We start from the raw sequence: 27,268 nt of genomic DNA on the forward strand, positions 1-27,268 counted from the left end.
TCCCAGTGTTCGCAGTTCTAGTATCAAACGAAATATCAAAATTTGGTATGCCAAGATTTCTTTAGAATCAAGATGCAATGGATGTGAGGTGTGGGGCAAGGTTGAGTGTGTTGATGTGCTTACCTTTCCTGTTGAATCATATCATTGGTTTAATTGTGTAACTGCTTCTGCTTGATGTCGCTTAGAAATGGTATGAGTTGCTTCTTTTGCTTTGAACATGCTGTTTTGCTCTTTGAGACAATTTTTTTTTTTTGAAAATCTTTGAGACAATCTTCATCCCTCTGTTCTATCATAAGCTCAATTATATGATAATCTCTCGAAATTCAAATGTCTCCTTATACATATGTGTACGCAGGTGTACGTGACTGTTAAGAATATATATAGATAATAAAACTGAACATGTATTTCGAGTGATATTATTAACGCTTAAAATTGATGTTTGGTTAGCTTTATTTAGTTCAAGTTCAGTCCCGATTAAAAACCCCAATTAGATGATTTAGAAGTAGCATACTAGAGCTTTCAAAAAGTTACATTTATGATCTTCAAAAGAAGTTGTATGCGTAAATGCAAGAACTAACCCACAAAAGTACATAGTAAACCAGAAAATACCTCTACAAAGATATGTGTTATTACTAGTATTTTTTTAAACCGAACTTACAAGTCTCTCTTTAAACATAACTCAAACAAGATCAAGACCCTTCTTGACTTTCTCCCCTAGCCTCACACGTTCTAAGATCGAATACAATATCTCTAGAACATCTACCCCTTAGCCCTTAGTGTTATTCACTCACTTACAAGCTTCGTGAACTCCACTCTTAGTGTTATTGGTTTATATATTTTGATTGATTTAGAAATCCATATAATATTTATAAATTCAAGTAAAATATGCAAATCCGGAGGTGTTCCCTCGGATTTGAGTCTTTGTATTTTTAACTAAAAAATCTAAATAAATCTATTCAAATCCGTTATAAAATCATATATATTAGTAAATCCGTACGATTGAATAGCACTTGATTTGATATAGAATTTATTAAAAATCATTAAACCAATAACACATGATTTTAATACATATTTGAAAATCACAGAACCAATAACACTAGATTTAGTTCAGATTTTCAAATCCATTAAAATACAACAACCAATAACCCCTACTTATGCTAAGAATACAATTCTCTCGACAACCCTAATCCACAGGTTGATTATGACTATATATACAATACAACCAAGTCGGCTATCCACGCCTATCTACCCAATATTCACTATCTACCCAAATAATGCAAGGTCCCTAAAACCTCTCCAAAGTCTTTTAGAAACTTCTCATTGTGAGATATCCCTTCTCCAAGGTAAATCTCTTCAAGTTGGCTCCCCAAGATGTCTTCGTATTAACTTTGCCTTGGTCCACAATTCATTTTTCAAGTCGCAATCTTCATCTTGACTTGTTCATCCGCACGTACACTTTTCTGTTGGAGACTCTCCTTCATTTAGCTGTTGTACTTGAGTCTGTATTAGAACGTCCATCTGATTTTTGCATCTACAGTATGCAATTGAGTAAGAGGTCCATACGGAGTACTGAATTAAGAATCTGAAAATAATAAAAATACTTCTAACATTCACGTAGCATTAAAACACATTAAGAAAAGATTTCAGCACACATATTAATATTTGATTATGATACATGTAACTGATCTTCACTGAGTTTTGTTTATATTTCACTGGCTTAGCACTGTTTGTATTCCTCTAAAACTATGTAAAATTTAATTTTACCTCTAAAAGTAAATATTGTGTACAAAATATGATTGAATTTAATTTATTATCATTTTATCAAAGCATTTGAAATTTTCCTTTTCTTATAGTAGAGGTATGGTAGCTATGAAAATTATAGATTACATTCATGTAAATAGTAACATAATGAAATGTTAAAATATATGTTGTTATAACTTAAAATTAGTTATCATTTTAAAATATTATTTTAAAAGAAAAATCATGTGCTTTAAAAGCGCGAGTCAAAATCTAGTATGCTTTAATGATATAGTATGTTGTACAAATTTTACTTTTATATTTTATAAGTTTTATGATTTATATTTCTTAAAGTTAATTTCTTAGAGCTATCTACTTTTTTTTTTGAAACAACCTTAGAGCTATCTACTATATTCAACACCCAATATGTAATCTATTACTCTCTCTGTTTGAGTTTATTGTTGTTATAAAATAAAAAATCTGTTTCAAAATAAATGTTTCTTAATAATTTCAATTTAAAATTTATTAATAATATTTCTAAAAACACATTGAGTGATTGAATTATTTTATCTTAAAATTTAATGATAAATAATTGATTAATATTTTAATAAATATAAAAAATATTGTTGTATAATTACTATTTTGTTTATTAGTTTATTTACTTATATGTTTTTCTTCTATTATAATATGCATTATTATTTTTTATCGTAGAAATTTTTATTGTTCGCTTATGGCAACCATAATTTCAAAAATTATTATGCTGATCTAAATATTTTAACAATATCTTAATTTTTTAATAAACAATGAACTATTATTATACATTAACATATATTCAGTTTTATCTATTTCATAATCATAATCAATCTTACTTTTATCTATTTTATAATTATAATCAATCATGTTAAAATTATTATTGTGAATTAAATATGATTGAATTATATTAAATTAATAATTTATAAATTTTATTCTCATAAATATAAAATATTTATGTTAATTTTTTTTTTGACGTTGTTAAAAAATTTAAGATGATGACATAATGGCTTAACATTAGCAGAATATATAATACATATATAAAAATTAATATATCTTAGACTTTTGTATATATACAATAATATATTGTGTAAAATGAATAAACGTAAGAAAATATTGCTAAAAGGAAATATAGTTTTGAAGGGCAGTAAAAATTTAACATAAATTAAATACAAAATACTTTTCAAATATGTTTTTTATGCAAATATTTTTTTGTTTAATAACTAAATGCAAATACAATAAGATAAATATATAATAAGATACAACAAATACATGTGAGAGTTTTAAATAATTTTTTATTTTACATTATGTAAACTATAAATAAATGTATTTTAAATTATTGTATAAACATTTAAATATATGATTAAAATTAAAAACATACCACTAATAATTTAAAATAAATATATATATATATATGCATATAAAACTAAAAATAACACATGCGCGGTTGCGCGAGTTAAAATCTAGTAAGTGTTTAAGTAAATTGATATTATGCAGTGTATGTCTATGTGTTTAGAGTGTATGAATATTATGGAAAAGTTGAAAATGTATTTCGAGTGATTAAAATTTTGTGTAAATATATGATCCTATTAAAACTATAAATTAATAAAAAAAAATAATGTATATGTATATATATTTTATATATGTACAAACAAACTATTATATTGTTTGTTTAATCTTTACAATGGAGTTATCTTTAATATTTCTTAATATTTAATATATTTTGATGAGATTTAGTAAAAAAAATATCTAAAATCACATTTAATATCTATGAAACATATTTTGTATATGCCAAACAATATAATAAAAACAATCTGAATGACAAACTTCAAAAATTTAATTAAAACAATACACAAACTTAAATATTTTATTATTTAGAAAAATAAATATTTAAGATGGAAAATTTTAAAAATGAAATTTTGTAAATTAATAACAGCATATATTAATAAACTCTCATATTTCCAACATTATTAATTTATAAAAAATTTACTGTATGTATCTATGCGTACATTTCTGTATAAACAAAATGTACAAAACTTTAGAAACTTTTTATAATCCTACTTAGTATATATTATTTTCTTGGTCAACTATATACATATATATACAAATCTAGAATCTATTGTAACTTCCATATCTGCATAATATCCCATTCAAAATGGGAAACTATTGATATGTTACTCTAAATACGGAATTAGTTTGCTAATAATGTTGACCAAATCATTTTTATATACGTTTTAACCCATTTTCATGAATATTCTCTCCTCCACTACTTTCTTCCACCAACAATGATCCCCAAAGAAGAAGTTGAGCCGCCGCAGAAAAAGGCCAAGCTTCCACCACCACCACCGCCGCCGCAGCCGCTTAACCATCAACCATGTCTCTCCTTTTCTTCACTTCCAAACGATATCACTTTGAATTTCTTCGCACGTATCCCAAAATCTTATTACCCTAAAATCTCCCTGGTCTCCAAGACCTTTCGTTCTCTCCTCTATTCCTCAGAGCTCTATGCCGCACGTTCTCAAATGGGAACCACCGTGACCTGCCTCTACATCTGTCTAGAGTACTCCACCGAGCACTTCACCGATCCATCTCCACGATGGTTCAGTCTCTATGTGAAACCTAAACGAAACCTAACCGATGGTAGGACTAGAGAGAAATCAAGTGGAAACCTCTTGGTTCCTGTTCCCAAACATTGTCCTCCTCCTCCTCCTCCACATGCGTCTTCGACCATATTGACTGGCTCGCAAATCTACGTATTCGGTGGACCATTGGACGATAACGTAAGGCGCTACTCCTCAGCTGTTCGGGTTTATGAGTGTAGGAATAAAACGTGGCGAAATCTTCCTAACATGAATATGGAGAGGTTCTATGCGTCTGCATGTGTCCACGACGACAAGATCTATGTAATGGGAGGATGTATAGCTCGGTCGGAGCACCAAAGCTGGTTTGAGATGTTCGACATCAAGACACAGACCTGGAAAACCTTACCGCCGAATCCCGACCTTCATGTACGGTTGGGATGCAAGAAGGTTCGCAAAATCGGTATGGTGCATGAAAAGATTTACGTGAAGACTGAGAGTGAGCTCCGTGATTGGGTCTATGATGTGAAGGAAAAGAAATGGAGTGTTGCGGATGTGGGGTTGAGTGTACATTGGTCGAGTTCTTGGTGCGTGATAGACAATGTGATGTTTTCTTACTCTCGCTTTAGGTATGTGTGGTATGATTTAAAGAGTGGCACGTGGAAAGATGTGAGAGGTTTGGAAGTGCTGAAGAAGTATCGTAGTTTTAGTAGTCATGTTAATCCGAATGGTAGAGTTGGTAGTGTGGTTGAATTAGTGAACTATGGTGGGAAACTCATGATTATTTGGGATAGGTTTGAACGGCGTGGTCGTAGTCAGAACAAGAACATCTGGTGTGCGGTGGTTGCGTTGGAAAGAGTCCATGAAGGTTTTTGGGGGAAGATTGAGTGGTTCGATGTTGTGCATACTGTCCCCAAGTCGTATGAGTTCTTGCGCTGTCTCCCTGTTTTGGTTTGATGAGTCGTACTTAGTCAAGCTGGTAGAGTCATCCTTTTAATTTTTAAAACTTTGTGCTTTGTTTTGTGTTTAGACATTGACTTTTCTAGACATTGTTTCAATTTTCATTTTGAGAATAGATGTATTTTGTGTTTGTGGACCACCCCTATGCATTTTGTTAGCTTGATTGTGGTTACAATGTAAACTAAGGAGATACAAACTCACTTGAGGCAAAGTCTCTATGTTTTACCCTTTCAGTGTCCTCATCTAAATAACATTTGTTCACCTTGAAGAAAAGAAATATTCTCAGAAACTTAACCTATTTGTTAATGTTGTTCATTACTCGTTAATTAGAGGAATGATCCGTCCTTAAGAAGAGTTTCGTTGTTCTATTTTATTTTCTCTTCTCTTTCTCTGTTTGTATTCTTACGAATGACTGAATACTCTAATTTCTTTGAGTAGTTGGTATGCAGCTACTAAAGTTTACATTACTCTAATTTCTTTGAGTAGTTGGTATGCAGCTACTAAAGTTTACTTTCTAAGTTCAATCACAAGGAAGTAAAAAAGAAACCATGATGGACTTTCGTGTAGTCTTGTTATAGTGTTTTATTGTTACTCTTACCATTTCACTGTAACATCAAATGCTTAATTAAGCGTTGTGTTTTTCTTAAGCTTCTTTTGTATAGATTTTTCTAATGTAGAGACTCTGTTCACATGACAAAGGGAGCGAGGTGGTTCTTTTGTATAGATTTTTTCCAATGACACAAAAGGAGGGAGGTGGTTCAAACAAAACTCTCAGCTGTTCAGGAGAAATCGTCAACCTACATGCATTGTCTGAAACTCTCAAAAACAAGCTTTTTGAAGAAGTAAAATATTCATTCATTCGGTGGCGGATTCTTCAGGCCTGTCTGTTTCTTCTCTTGGGACCAGACTTGGTGACTCTAAGACCTTTGCTGATGACGCTGAGCCTAGCAAGTGCTGCTTTCTTCAGATCAGGCCTGTAGTAGTTGTCCACAACCTGAGAAGATTTAGACAATAAATCGATTAATACTGATAGACAGAAAAAAACAGATATGATATGGTTGCCCAGGAAGATAATAATAACATCTCAGAAGCCAAGCGTAACAAATGTATTTCATAGAAGAAAGACCTCACAAAGAAGTCATTTGCAAAAACAATATAAACTTATAACTTCAAAATTTTTTATTAGCTCAGAAGCCAAGCGTAACAAATATATTTCATGGAAAAGATACCCCACAAAGGAGTTGTCTCTTCTTACGTGTTAGCTTTCTCATCACAGCTCATTAAAACCAAAACTATAATGAAACTTAAAAGTATCAATTCATTAGAACATTTAAGTTAACCACAAGTTTTCTAATCAACCGAAACAATGTGTATAATAAGCTAACATAGAGCAGAGCCAGTTCAAAAAGCTAAGCAACCAAAAAAACTAATAATGCCAAACAATGATGATATTGATTATAAGAATAGAGTTTAGTACCTGGTTGGCAACAGCTTTGGCCATCCTGGGGAACTCCTTCTTGAGGACAGACTTGTTAACAGAGAGCTTAGGCTTGTTTTGCTTCTTGGTCTTGGTGGTTCCCAGTACCACACCTTGCTCCTTGTCAGCTACTTGAATGGTCACTGTCTTTTTGTTTGCCAAACCTTAACTCACAACAACAACAACAAAAATCCAAACTTTAATAATTTTTGAGATGCTATCACAATTCAACATCAAGAGACCAAAAAGATTAAAGTCAAAAAGATCTAAACTTTATAGTTTATTCAACTAAAGTAGACATTTTTAAATCACATCTTGAGATGTCAATAAAAAAAATGAACAGAGTTCAGTTTCAACCTATCTCACATGTTCATTCAGACATATCTAGAGAATAATACAACAGTTGTAAAATCATTCATTACCAGAGTGTTTGTAGGAGTTGAGGTTGCAGAGGTTGTTGGTCTCCTTGCTGAACTGAACCTTGGCATTGCCTCTACCGAACTGTTTGACCAAGAAACAGTTGTTTCTCTTCACTATCTCCCACACCAACTGTCCTGGTACTGTTGTCATTTCGATAATCTCCTAATGGGATGTCAAGCTCACGAACTAGACAATGGCTCGGAATATAAGAATGAACGAGACTAGCGCCGGCGTTAGGTTAAATATAAACACTCTCTGCAAAGCCGTTAGCTTAATTCATTGAGAAAATACTGTTAAGTAATATACAATAAATCTTGATTATTAACAATAAGGGCGTTTGGTCTAGTGGTATGATTCTCGCTTTGGGTGCGAGAGGTCCCGAGTTCGATTCTCGGAACGCCCCTTGTTTTTTAATCAAATTTGGTTTATGCTTTCTTATTCCATTCTTACTAACAAACTCCATTGCTTAAAACTCATCTGCAATGCACAACCAAAATACTCGAAAACACACAATTTTGTATTTTAAATCATATTACAATATGAATATCATCAGTTCAACGATGCATTTTCAATCATATTACAAACAAAAGCTTATTATGAATCATATGTTTTTTTTTTGGACAATATGAATCATATGTAACACATACAAAAGATGTATTCATTCGTTAGTGAGCACATGTTACAAATAGGTTGCACAAAATTTTGGTTCAATTTTCCTTTATACTGATAAGATTAAACAAGTAGAAACTCACTGTTGAAATTTTTGTTCTTTATTGATCGCAATCTCATCAAAGAGATGAGTTTTAGCAAATTTTCACAGCTCCAAAGCTCTCTGCTTCCGTTTTAGGGAAAAAAAGCTGGAAGAAAAAAAAATTGATTCATGGAAACACTAAAATACGGAGGAGGGGAGGGATTACACAAGCTTCAAGTAATTGTTCCTCTCATTCAAGGGTAATATCCAGTGAAGGTGAATCCTCTGCCGATGATTTCACCAGCGCAATACCACGCAAAACATTCGAGACCAAACAATGCAGCGACTCCAGCATCTTCTACCTTCAGATCGGTTCTGTTCTTCCACAAATTCTTGGCGTAGTCTACTTCTTTCCTCAAGGTTTCACAGCGTCCAGGAATGCTGCAATAAAGGAGTGGGAAAAATAGTTAGATTACTGAGTTTAGACAACATAAAAAGTTTGATACTGAGTAGAATAAATATATTAAGACTGGGGAAAATGTTGGGAGACAAAGAGAGGGAGAAGGAGGACCTAGCAAGACGGGTGTAGAGAAGTTGCTTAGACAACTCTTGGCACTTGTCAACCGAAGCAGGTTCCTGGATGTAATGCTTGTTCTTCTCAAGCAACTGCCTGTAGTAGGAAGTTCCGTGCTTTGCCACAAACTTGGAAGCCTCACATGCCTTTGACTGTACTTGTATCAACTTTGATGCCATCTTCACAAAACCTAATCCTTCAAAATTAAAATCAAAATGTAAAACATCTACCATTTTTTTCTCAGTTTCAGAAACAAAAACCCAACAATTTTTTTAACAGAATAACATTCAAAGACAGAGACTTTACGATAAATTCACACAAATTAAGCTAAAAGAACTAAACTTTAAACCCCCTAATCTGCAATTTTCAAGAGCAGAGGCAGATGAATTGAGATTTCCAGTGTGAATCAACGAAACACATTCAAACTTAAAATCAGTGATTCATTCCCTATAGAAGCAGGAAGAGATCTAAGAGGTCAGACGTCAGGAGCAACACCCAATCAGCCAAAGAAAACTAAATCAAATTGAGAATCTGGAACGAAAGCATTGCATGAAGATCAGCGAGGCTCAGCGTACCTTTTGTGTATCTGCAATTGAAATGCGGCACCGGTTAGGAAGAAGATGAGTTGTTGATTGGGGGACTTTCTCTCCGAGAGGATCTCAGCGACGGCTACTCTTAATACGATGCCGTTTCGTCTTCTCCGCGCTATTTCCCAAATCCTAATGTCCCCAAACGACACCGTTTTATGGTAATTTTGAACCGGAGGGATAAATCTAACCGGTTTGGTGCGTGTGGACGAGAATTCAACCGGTTCAGAAAATATCTTTAAAAACGATTTTAATTTAAAACTCGCAACAGAAGAGAAAAACAAGACCAAAGACTTGCTTGCTTGTTCAAGTTCTGAAATAAAAAGCTTGTGGCGGCTTCCTAAAACCCTAATCTTTCCACTTCCTCTCTCTCTCTCTCTCTCTGCTCCGTTCTCTCTCTCTTCCCTCGGCTCTAAGAGAAACGATGACGAAGAAGAACAACAACAGCAACGAGGAGGAAGAAGAGTTTGTCAGCTTTGGACACAATCTGAACACGAAGATACGCTTCGAAGACGCTGATGAAGACGAAACTGCACAAGGCTCCGCTGAAGCCGCCACCGCCCAAGATGAATCCATGTGCGACGCCGCAGATAGCACAACCGACGCCGCTGATGATACCACCAGCGCCGATTACTACTTCGACTCCTACTCTCACTTCGGTAAGATGAATCCATGTGCGCTTTGGTTATGAACCTATGTGCTTAATGTTGACTCTGATTCCAACCGTTTATCTGTTTTTGCAGGGATTCATGAAGTAAGTATCTTGCCGAGATTAGTTCTATATGATTATATTTTTGTCAGGTGTCTGATTGGAGGATTGTATCTATTACAGGAGATGTTGAAGGATGTAGTGAGAACCAAGACTTACCAGAACGTGATTTACCAGAACAAGTTTCTCATCAAGGACAAAGTTGTTCTTGATGTTGGTGCTGGGACAGGGATCTTGTCTCTCTTCTGCGCCAAGGCTGGAGCTAAACATGTCTACGCTGTATGTTCTTTTTTCATTAAAGTTAAAAAAAAAAAACTTATTTCAATCTGAATTGATTTGGTTAAGGTTGTTCTTTTAATAGGTTGAATGTTCTCAAATGGCTGACATGGCTAAGGAGATTGTCAAGGCCAATGGCTTTTCTGATGGTACTTCTTTCTTTCTTCTTTCAAGTTTTTTGTATGAGAATTGAGAAACATCTGCTTTGTAGTTATTAAAGGTTTTATTTTTGTGCGTTGTAGTTATAACGGTTTTGAAAGGGAAGATTGAGGAGATAGAGCTTCCTACTCCTAAAGTGGATGTGATTATATCTGAGTGGATGGGTTACTTTTTGTTGTTTGAGAACATGTTGGACAGTGTCCTTTACGCACGCAACAAATGGCTTGTAAGTTACAGTAGAGCCATGAGCCTATGGTTTCATCATGTCCTTGTTATAAGCATTCTTACCATTTTGGTATCATTGATAGGTTGATGGTGGGATTGTGTTACCAGACAAAGCCTCTCTCTTTCTTACAGCCATAGAGGATTCAGAGTATAAAGAAGACAAAATTGAATGTAAGCTAGCGCTTTGATTCTCTTTCTCAAACATTTTATCTCAATGTCTGTTGAGTGTTTGTGTTTTTTGTAGTTTGGAACAGTGTGTATGGTTTTGACATGTCATGCATCAAGAAAAAGGCTATGATGGAGCCGCTTGTTGACACCGTCGACCAAAAACAGATCGTCACTGATAGTAGGCTACTTAAGGTAATAAGATAATACACATTGACTAACAATGATTAGTAGTATCGCTCTCTTTTACATGTGGCTAATACTCGTTTCATTTTGTTAACAGACGATGGATATCTCAAAGATGTCTTCTGGTGATGCTTCCTTCACTGCTCCCTTCAAACTTGTTGCACAACGCAATGACTACATCCACGCCCTTGTAGCCTACTTTGACGTGTCGTTTACCATGTGCCACAAGCTCCTAGGCTTCTCAACAGGTTCACATCTCTCTATCTCTCTGCAAAATTCCTTGCTAGTTCATTATGAAACTAACCACGGGGTGTGAAATTGCAGGACCAAAATCACGGGCCACGCACTGGAAACAAACAGTCATGTACCTTGAAGATGTGTTGACAATATGCGAGGGTGAGACAATCACTGGAAGCATGTCGGTTTCTTATAACAAGAAGAATCCTAGAGACGTTGACATAAAGCTAAGCTATTCTTTGGATGGTCAGCATTCAAAGATCTCAAGGACTCAACACTACAAAATGCGTTGAAAGTTCCCTCAAAAAGAAGCATAGCTTTAAGCTTTCAGCTGAAACCGAGAAGAAGATACAGTTTCTCAAATTGTGATATTAGTTTTTGTATTTTATTTTTTTTCAAGTTTTGCAACATTCCGTTTGCTCCACAGTCCACAGTCCACACTGCTACATTGGTCTTTATGCTTCAGAGTTTCAAATTAATTATTTTCCCCTAAACCAGCTCTTGTATGCGTCTGTTTGTGTTACAGAACTGGTGTTGATCAACACGTAAGTGACATGTTTGTTGGCTTGTGAGGATTAACTATGTAGAGAAATGGAACCAAGAGATAAGTTTGCTTGCTATGAATATATTACTGTTGAGTGTTGACAGAGTTAAATATTGTATATAAACCAAGTAGTCTTAATTGAATATTATATTCCTCTATGTCTATACAACGTTAGGCCACTGGGAGTTTTCTCGAGAACACAACGTACATTGGATCCGAACGTCCTGGATTTGGAGATATATCAACGGCCTGAATTGGTCACAAGTTGAAAATTAATAATCTCTATAAAGATGGTTTCTAATAGGTGTGTTGATGAATATATATATATATATATAGAAATGCATACCTGAGGAGGTTCATATCCACCAGCATAGTGAAAGTATGATCCAACAATGAGAGCATGATCTGCGTCACCAGTCGATGTCCATATCGAGATTGCTTTAGTAAAGAAGCAACGGTTGGAGAAGCTGCAGAGATAAAGACAAGAGAGGAAGTGATGGGTTTGAGAATCCAACAAGACTTGGCAAGTTTGTGTTGAAAGAGAACCAACCTCATTAGAGCGAGTCCTCCTGGCTTGAGGATTCTGTTCATTTCCTTGAAAACTACAAGTGGCTTTGTAAGATAATCCACACTTACCTAATGAGATACCAAGAAACATTATTGGTTGGTAATGGACTTTGAGTTTCAACTAAGACGTAACTTGTAAGAAGTTTGTGTCTTACCACATTGGTAATAACTTGGAAAGAATTGTCTTCAAAAGGAAGCTTTGGATCCACGTTTAAGTCTTGGACTATGTACTCGGTGAGAACCTGAGTGAGAGATAGAATAAGATCGGTTTTCGGTTCAGTTTGGTTAGAGATTTGGTTTGATTCGGCAGTTTGAAACAAAAAAATTTAACCAAATTTCCAAACCAAATTAACCAAAATTTAACTGACTCGAAAACTTAGGCTTAGTTCGGTAGAAATTTTTGAAAACATACTAGCTGAAAACCGAACCAAACGTTTTCGGTTTAATTCGGTGAGATTTCGGCTGAACATAACTAACCGAATTCAGCACTAACCAACCCGAAAACCCCGAACTACCCGAACCCGCATGCCAGATGATCCATCTCATTACTAAATGGTAAATATAGATAAATATTTAATCTTATATACCGGATTGCGCTTAAGTTCTTCTTCATTCATACCCATTCCAACAATTCGTTCTTGCTTATACCCAGCTGGATAATGACTTACCTATGTAAAACATCACAAGAACCAAATAAGTCTTTAGCTTCAGGGGATTCTCAACACACAAGAAAATGGTTTGCATTTTAGTTAGTGCGTACCCAACTGCTACACATATCGAGTATGCTCACTCCCGGAGTTTCGCTCTCAGGCAAAACCTTGGAGTAGTACTTTGTCAATGCAGCTATTGCTGGATCATCAATGTGTGTCACAAACCGTGGCGCTTCGTAGAATGTTGAATCAGACGACCTGAAAGAAACCCACAACATCATTCAAACAGAAGTCACAAGATCTCTAAAGGCAAAAACAGAGTAAGAGACAAAAAAAGCTTACTCGTCGAATCGCTGGAAATCTTCTTCTTTGAAAGGGAAGTTCTCAGGCCATTCCACTTTACTCAACGCCTAAGATTCAATCAAAGAAGTTCGATTACTGTCACTTCCACAAACACATTTAAGACAAAATGAATGATCTTGTTTCGTTCATAAGTTACTAGATACAGAGTACATATTGTTCGCAAATGTCTAAAGAGACGAACTTTTAAGAGCTTAAGCTTTTGATACGAAACTAAGAGGGAGAAGAAGCACCTGTTCGACGGGAGAAGGGTTCGTCTGCCTCGCGGAAGCGATGAATGCTTTGCCGCCAATGTTACCGGACATGTTGTTCATCCACAAGAACGTGCCGGCGAAACCGCCGAGAACAAGCCGGCGACGTGAAGAGGCGCGAATCCAACGGTCGAAAGGTCTCGAAGCAGCCGTTAGGAGATTCAGAGCAGAGGAGTTTGAGAATGGGAGAGGAGGATTTGATCTAACTCTGAGGCCAAGAAAGTTACAAGTTTTCGACATGGTGGACTTTGTCTGGTTTCGAAAAAGGGTTTGGGCTTTTCAGGACAGAACATGACGATCAGATTGGTGAAGATGACGATGAGATGGTGAGTGATCCAAACCACTCTTACGTGGTCGTTTCTGTCGTGGGAGTTTATTTACACTTCACAAAGATTTGGGGAAGAAACTGTAACTAAGAGGTCTTTTTGCAACAGAAGTGGGAAAAGAAAACAAATTAGAGTAACTACATCAAATACCAATGATTCAAGTGTGATTACTACTAAGAAAGTAATCACACTTAGCATTACTACTAAGTAAACTACATTATACATAGTATTTTTTTAAGGCAACTACATAGTATTGTATATCGAATAACACCGCAAAGGCATGAGTAAATTTACGTAGCATTATACGAATAAATTTATTTAGTATCTACATTACTATTCAAACATGAAAATATCAGTAACTAAGCTGTAACTCGATTTGAGTCATATGCCCATAACTCAGAGGCCCTTCCGAGCCGGACTTAAGAATTTGGGAGCTCTATTCGAAAAAAAAATTTATCTTATTTTTTAACAAAAAAAAATACTTAAATTACTTATATAAGTTTGTAAATTATTTTTGTCATTTTTATATTGCATTTAACATTTTATACATTATTATACTAATACATGTAATACATATAATTTTTGTTTTAAAGGGAGTTCCGAATAGTGGGGACGCATTCAAATGTTTGGATTCAAGCCCGACAAATAAGAATGTATTTAATTTGATAACATATTTATTAATTACTTTTTCACATATAACATGGTTTTTCTTATATAACATGTTTGTATAACCCACTAATACACTTTTAGATGCCTAAACAAAATTTTAATAACATATTTATTAATTATTTTTCCCCAATATTATATATATTAAAACATGTAAAATATAAAATTTCATACAGTTTTTTTATAAATTAATTCAACTCCATTAATAATTATTAAATAATTTTATGAATTTAATTGTATACCAATATTTTTTAATATTTTCACCAACATTTTGACTATAATCAGTAACAATTTACTAAAATCAATTGCTAATACAAAATTTCACATATAAAAATAATATTTTACTTATATTTTTATATAATTTTACTTATATTTTATATAATTTTACTAAAGTTTATATGTAAACATAATTTATATTTATTTGATAATAATAAAATTCATAAAAACATTAGTATTGTTTATATAACTTTTATTAATAAATATATTATATTTTTTTTGTACTAAGCGATAGTTTGGGTAGTTTGTTTTCTGAACCGGCCCTGAGTCTTCTTGAGAGCAAATCGTATGATTTTTTAGGTTGTATTGTAATATGACGTAAACACCATTTGAAAACTAGAATTCACAATATGCACGCAAACTGCACGCAACACACACAACACGTCCGCACATTCGCACTAGACGATCAGATGCATTCTCTGCCACAAACCTTCAGTCGCTCAAAGTTTAACCTCCTTGATCAGCGATTGAAGGTTTGAACTTCCTTTTTTTTTTTTTTAATAACAAAATGGTGAAAACTAATGTTTTCGGTAACCAAGGAATCTTAAACTGTAACCTCCTGAGAGCTAGAATTTAAAATTTTTAATCATCAGTCAGAGAAATTGAAGTGGTTTTCTTAAAGTGTTTAAAGGTTAAGAATTTGTTTAGAGCTGAGCATTAAGTGACATATATCTCTGTTATGTAGACGATGCAACTAGTCAAGTGCTTATGAGTTAAGACGATTGGACCATGTTTTTTATTCGTTTGTCTTCACCTCATCTACTTGATTTCTACGACTACACAACAAAAATTAATCGTACTACTTTATTTGCTTTAAAAGATCGTTCATGAGTCATCATGGTCCTTGATGGTGGATCCTAATTACTCATACAAATTTAGATTGTAAGGCCTAAAATATATGTATTTCAAATATTTTTAAAATATAGATTTAACGATTACGGTTATCATTAATTATTTTCAACAATAAAATCTATCTATACTAAGATTTAAATATTTTTGAATTACTTTTAGAACAATATGGAATGTTAATAACAAAACCTTCATATTTTTAGTATATCCAAATCTCGCCAAAAATATATATATTTCGAAAATTTCTAAAAATATATTAACCATTTCGGTTACTACTAATTATTTTCAACAGTAAAATTTATCTATACTAAGATTTAAATATTTTTTAATTACTTGTAAAATATTATTTAGTGTTTTTAACCGAATATTCCTTTTTAATATATCTAAATTGCGCCATATGATCCATATCTAATCAAAAGATTAAAATATTATTATATTTGGAAAACGATTTCGTATTAAAAGAAATATTATTTGGACATATCAATTGGCCAATATTTGTCGAAGGTTTAGTATGACGAACGGATCAATACTTTTACAACATGTAAATTATTTAATTTTGTGTTTATAAAACATTTTAAATATGGTAAACAATTAGATAATATTTATATATATAATAGTAAAAATAAGTATCCGGAGCTCGTATATCAAGCTCTAGTTTGATTTAAAAGATCGTTCATGAGTCATCATGGGCCTTGATGGTGGATCCTAATCTTCTATACTATATTTGCGAAGTGATTTTGCCACATGTCCTTTCTACAATCAATTTCACAAAACAAATATGACATGGCTATTGAAATTGATGACATGTCTTATAGCTTAATATGACATGGACAATTGTATTTAATGTTAATTTATATTTTTGGTAAACCTTTTAAAATATGGTAATAACTCATATATTACATTTAATGTCAATTAATATTTTTGGAATTTTTTTAGAATATAAGAATAACTCATAAATCATCATTAAAATAAATATATTCAAATATGAAATTATAAATTTCGAAATATAATTTAATTATATATTTTTAAATTATACAATTATATTACTAAAATTTTCAAAAATGTATACAATTTTTTTAGAAAATTATAAAAATTTAATCGTAAAATCGTTATTTTCTTATATATCTACAAATTTTATAAATATTTTTTAATTTTAATTTGTGGTAATTATGCAACTTTTACAAATTTATTTAATATATTTAATATAAATAGATAGAAAAATCTATCTAAGATTATAATTTCAAATATATACATGCTTATTCTTAAATATAATTTTTATTTTTAACCAAATTAAATTTATATTAAAATATTGATACGAAAAAGAAAATTTAGAATATTAATTAAAATTTTTAAAAATATAATTTATATTTATCTGTTAAAAAATATTTTAAATTTTTTTAGTGCACATAGTGCAGGAAGACGCCTAGTTAATCATATAATGCAAGTGTGATTAAGCAAGCCTATTGAATTAGTATATTTTTACCACTAGTGCATCACTTTCAAGTAGACTTCTTATGTAATCTAAACTACTTAAAAGTATTTCTAACTACTTTAATGCAATGTTGCTTTTAAAGTGGTTACATGAGTCAATTGATAGTCTATATAGTGACCAATCTCGTTTAGATTTTGTAACAGTACATGTGCATGTGTTATTGTCTGCGTACGAGGTAGTCACTCCATTTAACACAGATAGATAGGATAATACATTTAAAAAAAAAATTAAACTTGCAATTTCCAAAGCTTGAATGAAGATTTATGTATATCGTGGACTTGATTATCACTATATACGATAATACGAATTCTAAATCGGGTTCGTAAATAGACAGTAACACCATAATGACACGATGAGTAACCATTGCAATAATCTACGGACATTTGAACTAGTATTTTTTAATGAGTTGAATATATTTTCATCTATGTCACTATATATTCAAGCTATTATAAAGTTACTAATCAAGGGTTATGACTAGAACCATACGTTACCACTTTTCATGACCTTACTATCTAGTTTTTACTAAATTACAAAAATAGTTCTAACAACTTCTTTCTCAAAAAGATGGTTCATGAATCTGAAAGAGTCACAATCACCTTTTTGATTTCTGTAGCTTTTACTTAGGTATGTCAATGACATAAACACCCAATTACACAGTTTAATTCAATATGCATGCACACAACACTACACCTATAAATAAGTCAAAGAGTTTGCTTCTTCACTTCTCACATTCAACATAACATCCCAAACACAAGATCCAAAGAAAATGGCACAGCCCTCAAAATTCGTTCTCATAAACGAACCCTATGGTGTGGTCAGCGACCCAATGGACCTTGTTTCACTGATCGACCGTAAGGTTTCTCTCCGTATGGCTCCAATCTCCGGACGTCACGTCGGAGCAGTTGGACTCGGATTTTCCCGCAAGGTCTTTTTAGGCATCAACGTCGAACTTCCCGGTCTTCCTCTTCACCACTCCATCCACGCCGAGCAGTTCCTCGTCATCAACCTCATGCTCAACTCCGAGCAACACCTCACACACTTAGCCGTCTCCTCTAGCGACTCCGTCTTCCACGCGCCTTGCGGTCACTGCCGTCAGTTTCTTCAAGAAATCACCGAGGCGTCTATCATCCAAGTCCTTATCAAAGATCCAGCACTTGGCATACAAGAATTCGTGACTCTCAAGAGTCTCCTTCCACGTCACTCCAATCTCCTCCCTGACCTTCTCCAGGCGCGTGATAACAAACTCCTCTTAGTGAGTTCAGAGGGATGTGAAGATCGTTTACTGCTTAGGACGGCTCTAGCGGCGGCGAACAGATCTTTTGCACCGTACAGTAAGTGTCCCTCGGGAGTGGCCTTGAAGGATCGTGAAGGGCAAGTGTACAGAGGATGGTACATTGAGTCAGCTGCCTATAACCCAAGCTTAGGGCCAGTGCAAGCTGCGTTGGTTGATTTTGTGATAAGTGGAGGTACAAAGTTCGAGGATATCGTGGAAGCGGTGCTGGTGGAGAAGAGAGATGCAGTGGTGAGTCAAGAGAAGACGGCGAAGATGATTCTAGAGACTATAGCCGACCCCAAATGCGCTTTCAAGGTCTTTCATTGCATCTAGGAGGTGAAGGCCAAAGATTAATATGAGAAACGATTCCAAAATTTACCCTAAACAAAATATATATACATAATTCGTAATAATTGGAAAAACTGATGCATATTTTATAAGATGTTGATACAAAAACTATGGTATGTACGGGAAAGATAAAACGCAAATCACAATGGTCTTAGTAATGAATTATAAGATTATTATATGTTGATTTCTTCTTTGAGTTCATGCAGTAATTTTTCAAGTCTTATAGTTCGTCTTTTTTCTTTTAAATAGTCTTATGAACTTTTATTTTGGTTTTGCAAAAGCAAAAGCAAAAAAGATATGCAATGCCTTTGAATTAATCTATATAATTAAGTAAGGAAAAGTAGTTTTGCAATTTGCATACATATCAAAGCATAGAATATAATGTAGTCCCATTAGTAAACTTGTTTTTCTTAAAATGGTTAAACGTCGAGACGTTTGTTGAGAGCTGAGGCATATAAAGAGAATTTTCTATGGTCAAGTCAACGTAGACTAGTTTCTCAACCAAGTTCACGTCAAGATCAACATGGCGAAACAAAGGTCTAGTTTCTTTCTGGTCACATCATGACTGCTTAAAGACTAAATTGTCGTCTTATTTCTACTAAACTAAATGGGTCACGAGTCTTGATAAACTGAGCCCATTAACGTCTTAACGAATAGTCCAGCGTATAAATACTAGCTTCCGCTTCTCATTTCCGTCCCGGGATCCATAAATATAAATCCCCACGTGGATCCGACCCGACCCGAAATAAACTCTCAGATAATGGATCGGCCCAGCTTCCTTATCCACGCCGAAGAAGCCGAATCCGCCGCGAAACGACACGGCGTCTCCGTCGTCAACCTCCTCCCTCTGCTCGTCAACCCAGCGAAACCCCTCGCTCGCCCTCCGATCTCGAAATTCCCGGTCTCAGCAGTCGGACTCGGATCATCGGGTCGGATCTTCGTAGGCGTCAACGTCGAGTTCCCAGGCCTCCCTCTCCACCACTCGATCCACGCCGAGCAGTTCCTCGTCACCAACCTCACGCTCAACTCCGAGCCGAACCTCCGCCACTTCTCCGTCTCCGCCGCTCCCTGCGGCCACTGCCGCCAGTTCCTCCAGGAGATCCGCGACGCCCCCGATATCAAAATCCTAATCACCGATCCAAACGCCTTCCGCGACACCGTGACGGATAAAGAAAACGCCGTTAAGGATGAAAACGACGCCGTTACGGAGAAAGAAGAAGACGGATACGTGCGTTTAGAGAGCATTTTGCCGCACAGATTCGGCCCTAACGATCTCCTCGAGAGAGACGTTCCTTTACTCCTCGAGCCACACGATAACCGTCTCACTCTCTTAGGTGTCACCAACGGTCATGTAGATTCCGATTTAAAGCTAACGGCTTTAACGGCTGCGAATAGATCTTACGCGCCGTATAGTCGGTGTCCGTCGGGAGTGGCGCTGGTGGATTGCGAAGGGAGAGTGTACAGAGGATGGTACATGGAGTCAGCTGCGTATAATCCTAGCTTGGGGCCTGTGCAAGCGGCGCTGGTTGATTTCGTGGCGAATGGTGGAGGAGGAGGGTTTGAGAGGATCGTTGGAGCGGTGTTGGTGGAGAAGAGAGATGCGGTGGTGCGTCAGGAGCATACGGCGAGGATGCTTTTGCAGGTTATTGCTCCGAAATGCGATTTCGAGGTGTTTCATTGTTAAAGGGTGCTGAGATTCTTGTGAGAAGCTAATAAAAACTAAAGCTTTTGTTCGTAAATTAAAGTCATGAACTTTCAATTTGATGCAATGTTTATGTGATGTTGTTGTTGATGATGATGATGATAAAAAAACCAATGTTTTGTTTGTAAAGTCATAAACTTTCAGCAAACCAGCCAAAACCCCAATCAGAATACCACTGGATACGTCGGTTAGTAGAAGAATACAGAGTGTGAGGACCAACGAAGCAGAGTCATATCAGAGCAGCTGTTCATTCTCCCAGGAGTAGACTTATAACCATATGCTATATTATCAAGCTAAAGAAGACGGAGAGGTGGACCGGTTGCTAAACTAGACTTGCCAAACCTCACACATGCATCACACATCGATAACTTATATGCTTTGTAGTTTGTAGCAATAAAGACCAGTGGCAATAGATGCTGCAACATTTGCAATTTGCCTATTGGCAAAAGAATCATAACATGCTTCAGGAGTTATCCTTTTATACCAAAAAATTACTGATATACAGAATATTAAGCTCAGTATTTGCTTCAGCAACCAAAGATTGTTACAGTAGCAGAAGATCTCGGATATACAGAATATTAAGCTCAGTATCTGGCATTTCAACTTGATCCAGCTGGTTTGGCTGCATTCGTCTGCACAGATAAAGATTCCAACGTAAACCCTTCAGGTCCCTTGGCTGGACCGATGCTGCAACGATCCGTATTGTGTAGTCTGATGCCATCTTTTATCTTCTGAAACTGAAATAACAAAAAAAATAAAGAAGAGAATGTCAAACCAAACACGTTCAATAGGTTTTGATGTGTATGAGCAGCTTTCTTTACCTTAGCAAGAGAACATGAGAAGGACTCGAGCTGGCCATCAGCTCCACGGTAAAAGTGGAAGTAAGGAAGCACCTTCACGTTCAAACTCTTGCACATGGGTTTATTCTCATCAAAGTTGACTTTGAGGAACACTATATTAGGATTCTCCACCGCCGTTTTGCAAAGCTGAAAATATTTTGAACAAGACACAAAACATCTTTCATCCATCTCAGAATCACAAAACTAATGAGCCACAAAGGTAACTTTGGAACTAAACCTTAGGGAACAATGCTCTACAAGAAGCACACCAAGTTCCATAGAACTCTACAATCACTAGTCTTTCCCCCGCTTCGCTCAAAGCCTTCAAAAATTCTTCGGTAGAATGAATATCTACCATGTTTGGAGCATTCCTCTCCCACCATTTAGGTGGCTCTGCCTCGGTAACACTCTCATCTACCTATACCACAAACACATCATACACTCAAATTATGGCCTAAAGCATCACCCTTTCTAATCAAAAACCGAAACTTTACACTTATTTTGTAATCATCTGAGCTCAAGAACCAATCATTTTCCAAAAGGGTATTCGAATAACGAGCAGATTGTGCTAAAAAGACAAGAAAGTTTTCACCTTGACACGAACCACTTTGCTGTTGGGACGTCTAAGGAGGCTATGGCTTCTAAGACCAGAAGCTGAGTAATGAGGAGACGAGCACGAGGGAGAAGATGAGAGGTGACGCAATCTCTTGTCGGAATTCAGATTCGGAGGTAAGCAAGGAGAACTGAGAGTGGCTGCAAAGGAGGTGAAGGGCGAAGAAGAGACGCCAAGGGTCTGAACCGACGTCGTTGATAATCGCACAACTCCAGCCATCAAAATTTCACCCACGCAGAGAGATAGAGAAGAGAAGGAGATGGTTCTTAGCTCCGAGGGATCCTCCGGAGAAAAGAAGATTTCTGTAAGAAGATCAGAAACTGTCTGGTTCAGATAGAATCCAGTTATGTTTCTCTCATCATGTGCGTTTTGGACGCCGTCTTTTATTTGGCGTTTTTTTGTTGCGTTTGCGTTGAAAATGTCTAAACGCGCTTTGTTTCTCTGTTCAATCGTGTTTTGACGCAGAACGCAGAACAATAATGATTTTATTTACACACAAGAAAACTAACTTAAATGCCAAAATATAATTGTTCATTTAAATTGAAAATGTTACATTAAAATTGTTGACTAAATTTTTTGACAATTATAGACACCAAAATATATAACAATTACATTTAATAGAATTACTTGTTCAATCGCACCAAAACAAGATACAGATGAAAATGCATAAAACGTCTAATATATCAAAGCGCATAAACGTTTCAGCTGCGGCTTAAAACGCAGTTGTAGGTTCCAGGCTGCCTCTTATAGACAAAAAGAATGAACTCACACTAAGTCTACTTACGTGCGTGGCAAGAGAACGCTTGAAGGAAACTCATGAGACCCATTGTTAGGTGCAGCCTTAAGCCCTAGAATCGTACTAATGACATTATATATCTCAACATTCTCAAAAGAAGGCACTTTCCTTCCTTTAGCAAACATAGGACCATGCCCAATGAATATAGTCCTCATCGAGAAGAAAGCATTGTCATACCCATGAGCTCCACCACACTCTTTATAAGCTTCACTCCTCTTCTGCTCAACCTTGAAGCCCTCATCAACTAGTCCTATGATAGGTGGGACCCTCTCACTCTCCGTGTAATGCAGCCTGCTAGGTAAGTCCTCTTTGAGATAAACCTTCAAGTACTTACCGTTCTCTACTTCACCTGAGTTCAAACCTTCTTTGATCTTACCCACTATGTCAGCTGCATTGTGTCCCAAAGGTGGTTTAATAGCTAGCAAGGGAGTGTAGTCATGCACCCAGCTGCTTGGGATCTTGATCCATGGAGATAGATCATCAAGAAAGATGAGTTTCTTGTCACATGTTCCAACCATGCCATGATCACCAACCATGATCATAGTCACATCCTCAAAGATCCCTCTTCTCTCTAACCCATTGATTAATCTACCGATCAAACGGTCAATGTTGACTATAGCTTCAGTGATCCGAGGATCATCAGGGCCAACCTGGTGACCCTGATGGTCCGGATCTTCGAAATAAAGCGTCATGAAGCTAGGGATTTCGGTACTAGGCAAATCGAAGTAGCTCAAGATGGTATCAACCCTATCATCAAAAGGAACAGACTCATTGTAGTTTTGACAGAAACCTTTAGGGCAATCCCAAGAGCCTTTGTGTACCTCAGAGCCAGGCCAGAAGTAAGAAGCTGCCTTGAGCCCTTGGTTCACTACTGTCTCCCACAACGGCTCGCCTAACCACCACTCTGGCTCGTGGCTAGCCATTGTGAAAACATTCCCTGTTTCAGGGTCCGTAAACTTGTTGTTGATGATGCCGTGGTACGCAGGGTACAGTCCTGTGACGATAGAGTAATGGTTAGGGAAAGTTAGTGTTGGAAAAACCGGGATTAAACCGGTTTCTGCTTCTGTTCCGTTGGTGATTAACCGGTGTATGTTCGGTAGCTCGGTCTTGAGTTGGTACCCGAAACGAAACCCGTCTGAGGATATCAATAGAACCACGGGCTTGTCGAGTTTCTTGAGTGTGTGGGAAGAGAAGAATACGAAGGCGAAAACGGCAGAGAGAGTGACGCAGGTGATGATAAGGAGAGATGTGAAGATGAAGCAGCTTGAGATGGAGATAGTGGAAGAAGCTCCGTTGTTGTTGTCTTGAGGTGCTATCGATTGGCTTGGTGGGTCTTCTTCTGGTAGTAAAGCTTTGTGGTTCTTAGCTGATAATGTGTCGCCGGAGATCATTGCTTCTTCTCTGGTGTAGCTAAAGTGTAACTTCTTTACAAACAAAATAGAAGATACCGTACCTTACAGTCAAGATCTCGGGTAAACCTATAAATCTAAACGTAATCTCTTCAAATAAAGGGAAATATTACTCCAACGTTAAAAACGAACATTCCGACAATAAAGGACGATAACTAAAACGGTTCCGATCCTTAAACCGATGGGATGTGATGTTTCTCAAAAAAAACCTTTGCAAACGTTGATCAGAGTTTTTTTGAGGTCAGATGGAAAGAAAAGTGATATGCCAATGAGACCAAGTCTTGGAGTGACTTGCACGTTACGTTTTACACGGATCGTGATTCTTATGGACGCTCGTGAATCTGCCACGTAACAAGCCAACCATTGATTAGTCAACAGCTAAAGAGAGTGTGGAACATGTCATCTTTTTTTTGTTATCTCTAGACAAATGTTACGATAGTTGTTATTGGAACGGGTCTGATTAAGTCTGAGCTTCCTATGTATATGTATGAGTGTGTCTGAAGATATTCTGACAATGTGGCAGATTTTGGTTACTGTGTTTCGAAGTTAGCAAAGTTGCCTTCAGAAAGTTAGCAAAAGTGAAATCATTCAGGCTTAATCTGCTGGAGACTAAGCTTTTCTTGTGTAGGAAGTTACCTTTAGCAAATCTAACTAGCTAAGCAAAAAAAAAGTCAAGCTAAGCAAACAGAGCAGGACAACCTTGGTACACTGGTATGACTATAACATAATGAGCATCCAAGTTGTGGTATCAGGTGTCTAAAATTAAGAAGGCTAGTCATACGACTAGTCATACGAGTTTTTATAATCTTTTTCCTCCCAGTTTTAAATTATATTCTTCTAGTTTACAACTTTACATACATTATTATTAACTAATCGGACTTGTGGAGTCTTAACAAGAAAAATGATAGTGCGTATGTAGTTTCATTGCTTGGTTTAATGATGGAAGATGATTCAAACTTTGTGGCTTTCCTGACGAACAAGGATATATAGTCTGGTTTGATTAGAGTAAGATAATAGTGATATCGGCAAAAAAATTGATTAGAGTAAGATAAATGTGTTTGTTGGTTAATGATAGTGATTTGTATTTTGTCCTATAGCTCTAACCCATGGACTCACAACCTGAGAATAAACTGGACTTGTTGTGTCCATCTCATGATTACGAATTTAGGACCATAAATCTAGTGGATAAAGTTTAATGTTAAGGTTGTAGGTAAACCGGAGTTGTTCAAAAAAAAAAAAAAAAAGGTTGTAGGTAAACCGGTTAGGTACTTGGTAAATGTTGGAAGAATCTCTGATATGTAGCTCCTGCTTCTATTTTGAAAGTACACAACTTTTTAGTTCTCTTTCATTTAATGGATGATAATTATGAAGGATTGAAATTTTATATTCTAATCATGACAAGTTGATTTCAAATTCGTAGAATGAAATCTATATTTTAACCTTTTGTATTTTTTTTGTGAAGGGACATATACAAATGCAAAGAAAAGTCATGTAAACAGTCACATTTGGCCATAAATTCTTGTAAAACATATTGAACACTTTGTTTCGAGCATCAGTTTAGTTCACTTTGAGAAAACAAGTAAAAAGTCTTTTTTTTTTTGAACAACAAGTAAAAAGTCTACAAAGTAAACCACATATTGTTAGCTAGGTCCCTAGATTCGTTCTTGACCCCTTCTTTTCGTTAGTTTCTTATTTTTATTTGTCAATTTTTTTCCTGGACAGCTTGGGTATATCATATATGTGTGTGTGTTCCTTTAATAACAGGTCCACTTTCCATAACATAATAATCACAAAAGCTTTATAAAGGAGCACCAACCAAAATTTTTTTTGAATATCAATGAGATAATTTACTTAATTCACACATCATCCCAAGTTCATCATCGTCGCCGATTAGGGATGAGCAAAAAGTAATGAAAGCATCTAATAAATTTTTCGACCTCTTTTATGGAATCAGTAACTTTTTTTTTACTTTACCTTGATCTCTTGGTTGAATTTATAAAATGATATATTTTTCCTATTTTTCAAAGACAGTAATTCGTATGGACTTTGGTTTCATTTTAGATGATTAATTTTTTTTTTATAATATCAGTGTTAATAATCCTACTATATAAAAGGAGCTAAATCATTGCTTCCTAAACATATCCACATGTGCACAAATATTCATGACCAACCAATATGCCATTACGAAGTGGGCTTGCAATTAAAAAAAAAATTCAACAATTCGCAGCCCATTAGACCCATCTCCTAGCCCACTCCCGAGCCACTCTCTCATAAGCATAATCCCGTGTTCTAAACATCCCGTGTTAAATTTCTTAAAACACTCAACCGGAATTTGATTAATTTATTTATTCCTTTTCTACATACTTCTCTTTTTGTCTAACTCACTTCCTTTTTTCTTTGTGAGTTTCGAGAATATCCCCATTCATAGGTCTGAGATCCACATCTATGAATTCTTAGAAATAGTTTAGAAAATATATTTATATAAATATTTTTTTCTTGAATAATATTTAATTATAATTTTTTGTATCTTTTTAACTTTTATAATAAAAATATTATTTTCAGATAGCAACAAAATATATATAAGAATTATCTTATTTTTATATTTTTTATAATTTTATTATATTATTTTAGAATCAAATATTTAATATTAATATAACATATAATTTTATATGATTAAAATAATATTCGTTTTTAATTATATATAAAATTCATTAAGGGTATTGTTTTAATTAACACATTAGCGAATCAGTTAGAAATTAATAATAAATCAAAAACCTATCTAAAAGTCTAAAACCTAATAAAATATGACAAATAAGAAAAACTAACTAAATTTTAATATAAAATAGAAATTTAATATTATTAAAATAAAATTCATTTTTAATATATATATATAACATTAATTAAGGGTATTTTTTAAATTAATAAATTAGTGACTTAGCTAAAAATAAATAATAAATCAATAATTTAGCTAAAACCTAATAAAAACATGACAAATAAGCAAATTTACTAAAATTATGGATAATATAAAATATGATTGATTCTTTAATACAAAATTAAAATAAGAGTTTTGTTAAATAAAATATAAGTTTGCCGTATCGGTGTTACAAAAAAAACAATCATTAATAGTGTCGTAGGAATTATGTCTTTCCCGTTAGCGAATAAAATTAAAGCAGAGTGTTGGAGGATAGCTCAGCGTATAGACGAGATTATGGAGATTGATATGGGAGTTGAGGTAACGGACACAACTGTTCCTACGTAAAGAAACGCTCCTGCTAGACATCCTGGATAAATGAAA

At 35.0% G+C, this 27,268-nt stretch overlaps 9 protein-coding genes, 2 non-coding genes and 1 pseudogene across 12 annotated transcripts; 5 read left to right on the plus strand and 7 right to left on the minus strand.

Annotated features, from left to right (window-relative positions):
- Nucleotides 1–3,262: 3,262 nt before the first annotated feature.
- Nucleotides 3,263–5,595, plus strand: LOC103861889 (F-box/kelch-repeat protein At4g29370). The gene has a single exon (XM_018657507.2). It carries the CDS (start codon nucleotides 4,053–4,055, stop codon nucleotides 5,301–5,303), a length of 1,251 nt encoding a protein of 416 aa, XP_018513023.1. The 5' UTR covers nucleotides 3,263–4,052; the 3' UTR covers nucleotides 5,304–5,595.
- A 402-nt stretch (nucleotides 5,596–5,997) lies between these two features.
- LOC103861890 (60S ribosomal protein L28-2) lies at nucleotides 5,998–7,465 on the minus strand. Its single transcript, XM_009139600.2, has 3 exons — nucleotides 7,206–7,465; nucleotides 6,784–6,947; nucleotides 5,998–6,300 (listed from the first exon to the last, which is right to left on the minus strand). The coding sequence occupies exons 1-3, from the start codon at nucleotides 7,351–7,353 to the stop codon at nucleotides 6,181–6,183; spliced, it is 432 nt and encodes a 143-aa protein (XP_009137848.1). The 5' UTR covers nucleotides 7,354–7,465; the 3' UTR covers nucleotides 5,998–6,180.
- Nucleotides 6,391–6,445, minus strand: LOC117133183 (annotated as a pseudogene).
- On the minus strand, nucleotides 6,489–6,586 carry LOC117133180. The gene has a single exon (XR_004457020.1). It is a non-coding gene; the product is annotated as a small nucleolar RNA R24 (small nucleolar RNA).
- Nucleotides 7,466–7,534: 69 nt separating the features above from the next.
- TRNAP-UGG lies at nucleotides 7,535–7,606 on the plus strand. Its single transcript has one exon. It is a non-coding gene; the product is annotated as a tRNA-Pro (tRNA).
- Nucleotides 7,607–7,930: 324 nt separating this feature from the next.
- Nucleotides 7,931–9,308, minus strand: LOC103861891. Of its 2 annotated transcripts, none has more exons than XM_009139601.3 (3): nucleotides 9,044–9,308; nucleotides 8,466–8,664; nucleotides 7,931–8,335 (listed from the first exon to the last, which is right to left on the minus strand). In XM_009139601.3, the coding sequence occupies exons 2-3, from the start codon at nucleotides 8,645–8,647 to the stop codon at nucleotides 8,149–8,151; spliced, it is 369 nt and encodes a 122-aa protein (XP_009137849.2). In that variant the 5' UTR covers nucleotides 8,648–8,664; nucleotides 9,044–9,308; the 3' UTR covers nucleotides 7,931–8,148. The 2 variants fall into 2 exon arrangements, with proteins under 2 accessions (XP_009137849.2, XP_009137850.2); XM_009139602.3 differs by having other exon boundaries at nucleotides 8,466–8,658; nucleotides 9,044–9,173.
- A 171-nt stretch (nucleotides 9,309–9,479) lies between these two features.
- LOC103861892 (protein arginine N-methyltransferase 1.1) lies at nucleotides 9,480–11,506 on the plus strand. Its single transcript, XM_009139603.3, has 9 exons — nucleotides 9,480–9,714; nucleotides 9,799–9,809; nucleotides 9,888–10,043; nucleotides 10,126–10,189; nucleotides 10,283–10,425; nucleotides 10,508–10,595; nucleotides 10,669–10,784; nucleotides 10,873–11,023; nucleotides 11,100–11,506. The coding sequence occupies exons 1-9, from the start codon at nucleotides 9,480–9,482 to the stop codon at nucleotides 11,303–11,305; spliced, it is 1,170 nt and encodes a 389-aa protein (XP_009137851.2). The 3' UTR covers nucleotides 11,306–11,506.
- A 100-nt stretch (nucleotides 11,507–11,606) lies between these two features.
- On the minus strand, nucleotides 11,607–13,718 carry LOC103861894. Its single transcript, XM_009139604.3, has 8 exons — nucleotides 13,367–13,718; nucleotides 13,116–13,183; nucleotides 12,884–13,031; nucleotides 12,711–12,791; nucleotides 12,279–12,365; nucleotides 12,107–12,192; nucleotides 11,903–12,023; nucleotides 11,607–11,805 (listed from the first exon to the last, which is right to left on the minus strand). Exons 1-8 carry the CDS (start codon nucleotides 13,622–13,624, stop codon nucleotides 11,728–11,730), a joined length of 927 nt encoding a protein of 308 aa, XP_009137852.1. The 5' UTR covers nucleotides 13,625–13,718; the 3' UTR covers nucleotides 11,607–11,727.
- Nucleotides 13,719–17,701: 3,983 nt separating this feature from the next.
- LOC103861895 (cytidine deaminase 6) lies at nucleotides 17,702–18,810 on the plus strand. The gene has a single exon (XM_009139605.2). It carries the CDS (start codon nucleotides 17,760–17,762, stop codon nucleotides 18,597–18,599), a length of 840 nt encoding a protein of 279 aa, XP_009137853.1. The 5' UTR covers nucleotides 17,702–17,759; the 3' UTR covers nucleotides 18,600–18,810.
- Nucleotides 18,811–19,295: 485 nt separating this feature from the next.
- On the plus strand, nucleotides 19,296–20,445 carry LOC103861896 (cytidine deaminase 1). Its single transcript, XM_009139606.3, has one exon. The coding sequence runs from the start codon at nucleotides 19,375–19,377 to the stop codon at nucleotides 20,296–20,298; it is 924 nt and encodes a 307-aa protein (XP_009137854.1). The 5' UTR covers nucleotides 19,296–19,374; the 3' UTR covers nucleotides 20,299–20,445.
- A 281-nt stretch (nucleotides 20,446–20,726) lies between these two features.
- Nucleotides 20,727–22,122, minus strand: LOC103861897 (thioredoxin-like 2-2, chloroplastic). Its single transcript, XM_009139608.2, has 4 exons — nucleotides 21,748–22,122; nucleotides 21,394–21,573; nucleotides 21,138–21,302; nucleotides 20,727–21,053 (listed from the first exon to the last, which is right to left on the minus strand). Exons 1-4 carry the CDS (start codon nucleotides 21,985–21,987, stop codon nucleotides 20,916–20,918), a joined length of 723 nt encoding a protein of 240 aa, XP_009137856.1. The 5' UTR covers nucleotides 21,988–22,122; the 3' UTR covers nucleotides 20,727–20,915.
- Nucleotides 22,123–22,431: 309 nt separating this feature from the next.
- On the minus strand, nucleotides 22,432–26,633 carry LOC103861898 (ectonucleotide pyrophosphatase/phosphodiesterase family member 3). Its single transcript, XM_009139609.3, has one exon. It carries the CDS (start codon nucleotides 23,953–23,955, stop codon nucleotides 22,549–22,551), a length of 1,407 nt encoding a protein of 468 aa, XP_009137857.1. The 5' UTR covers nucleotides 23,956–26,633; the 3' UTR covers nucleotides 22,432–22,548.
- Nucleotides 26,634–27,268: the final 635 nt, after the last annotated feature.

Source organism: Brassica rapa, chromosome A03 (assembly GCF_000309985.2).
Source record: "Brassica rapa cultivar Chiifu-401-42 chromosome A03, CAAS_Brap_v3.01, whole genome shotgun sequence".
Lineage (NCBI taxonomy): Eukaryota > Viridiplantae > Streptophyta > Magnoliopsida > Brassicales > Brassicaceae > Brassica > Brassica rapa.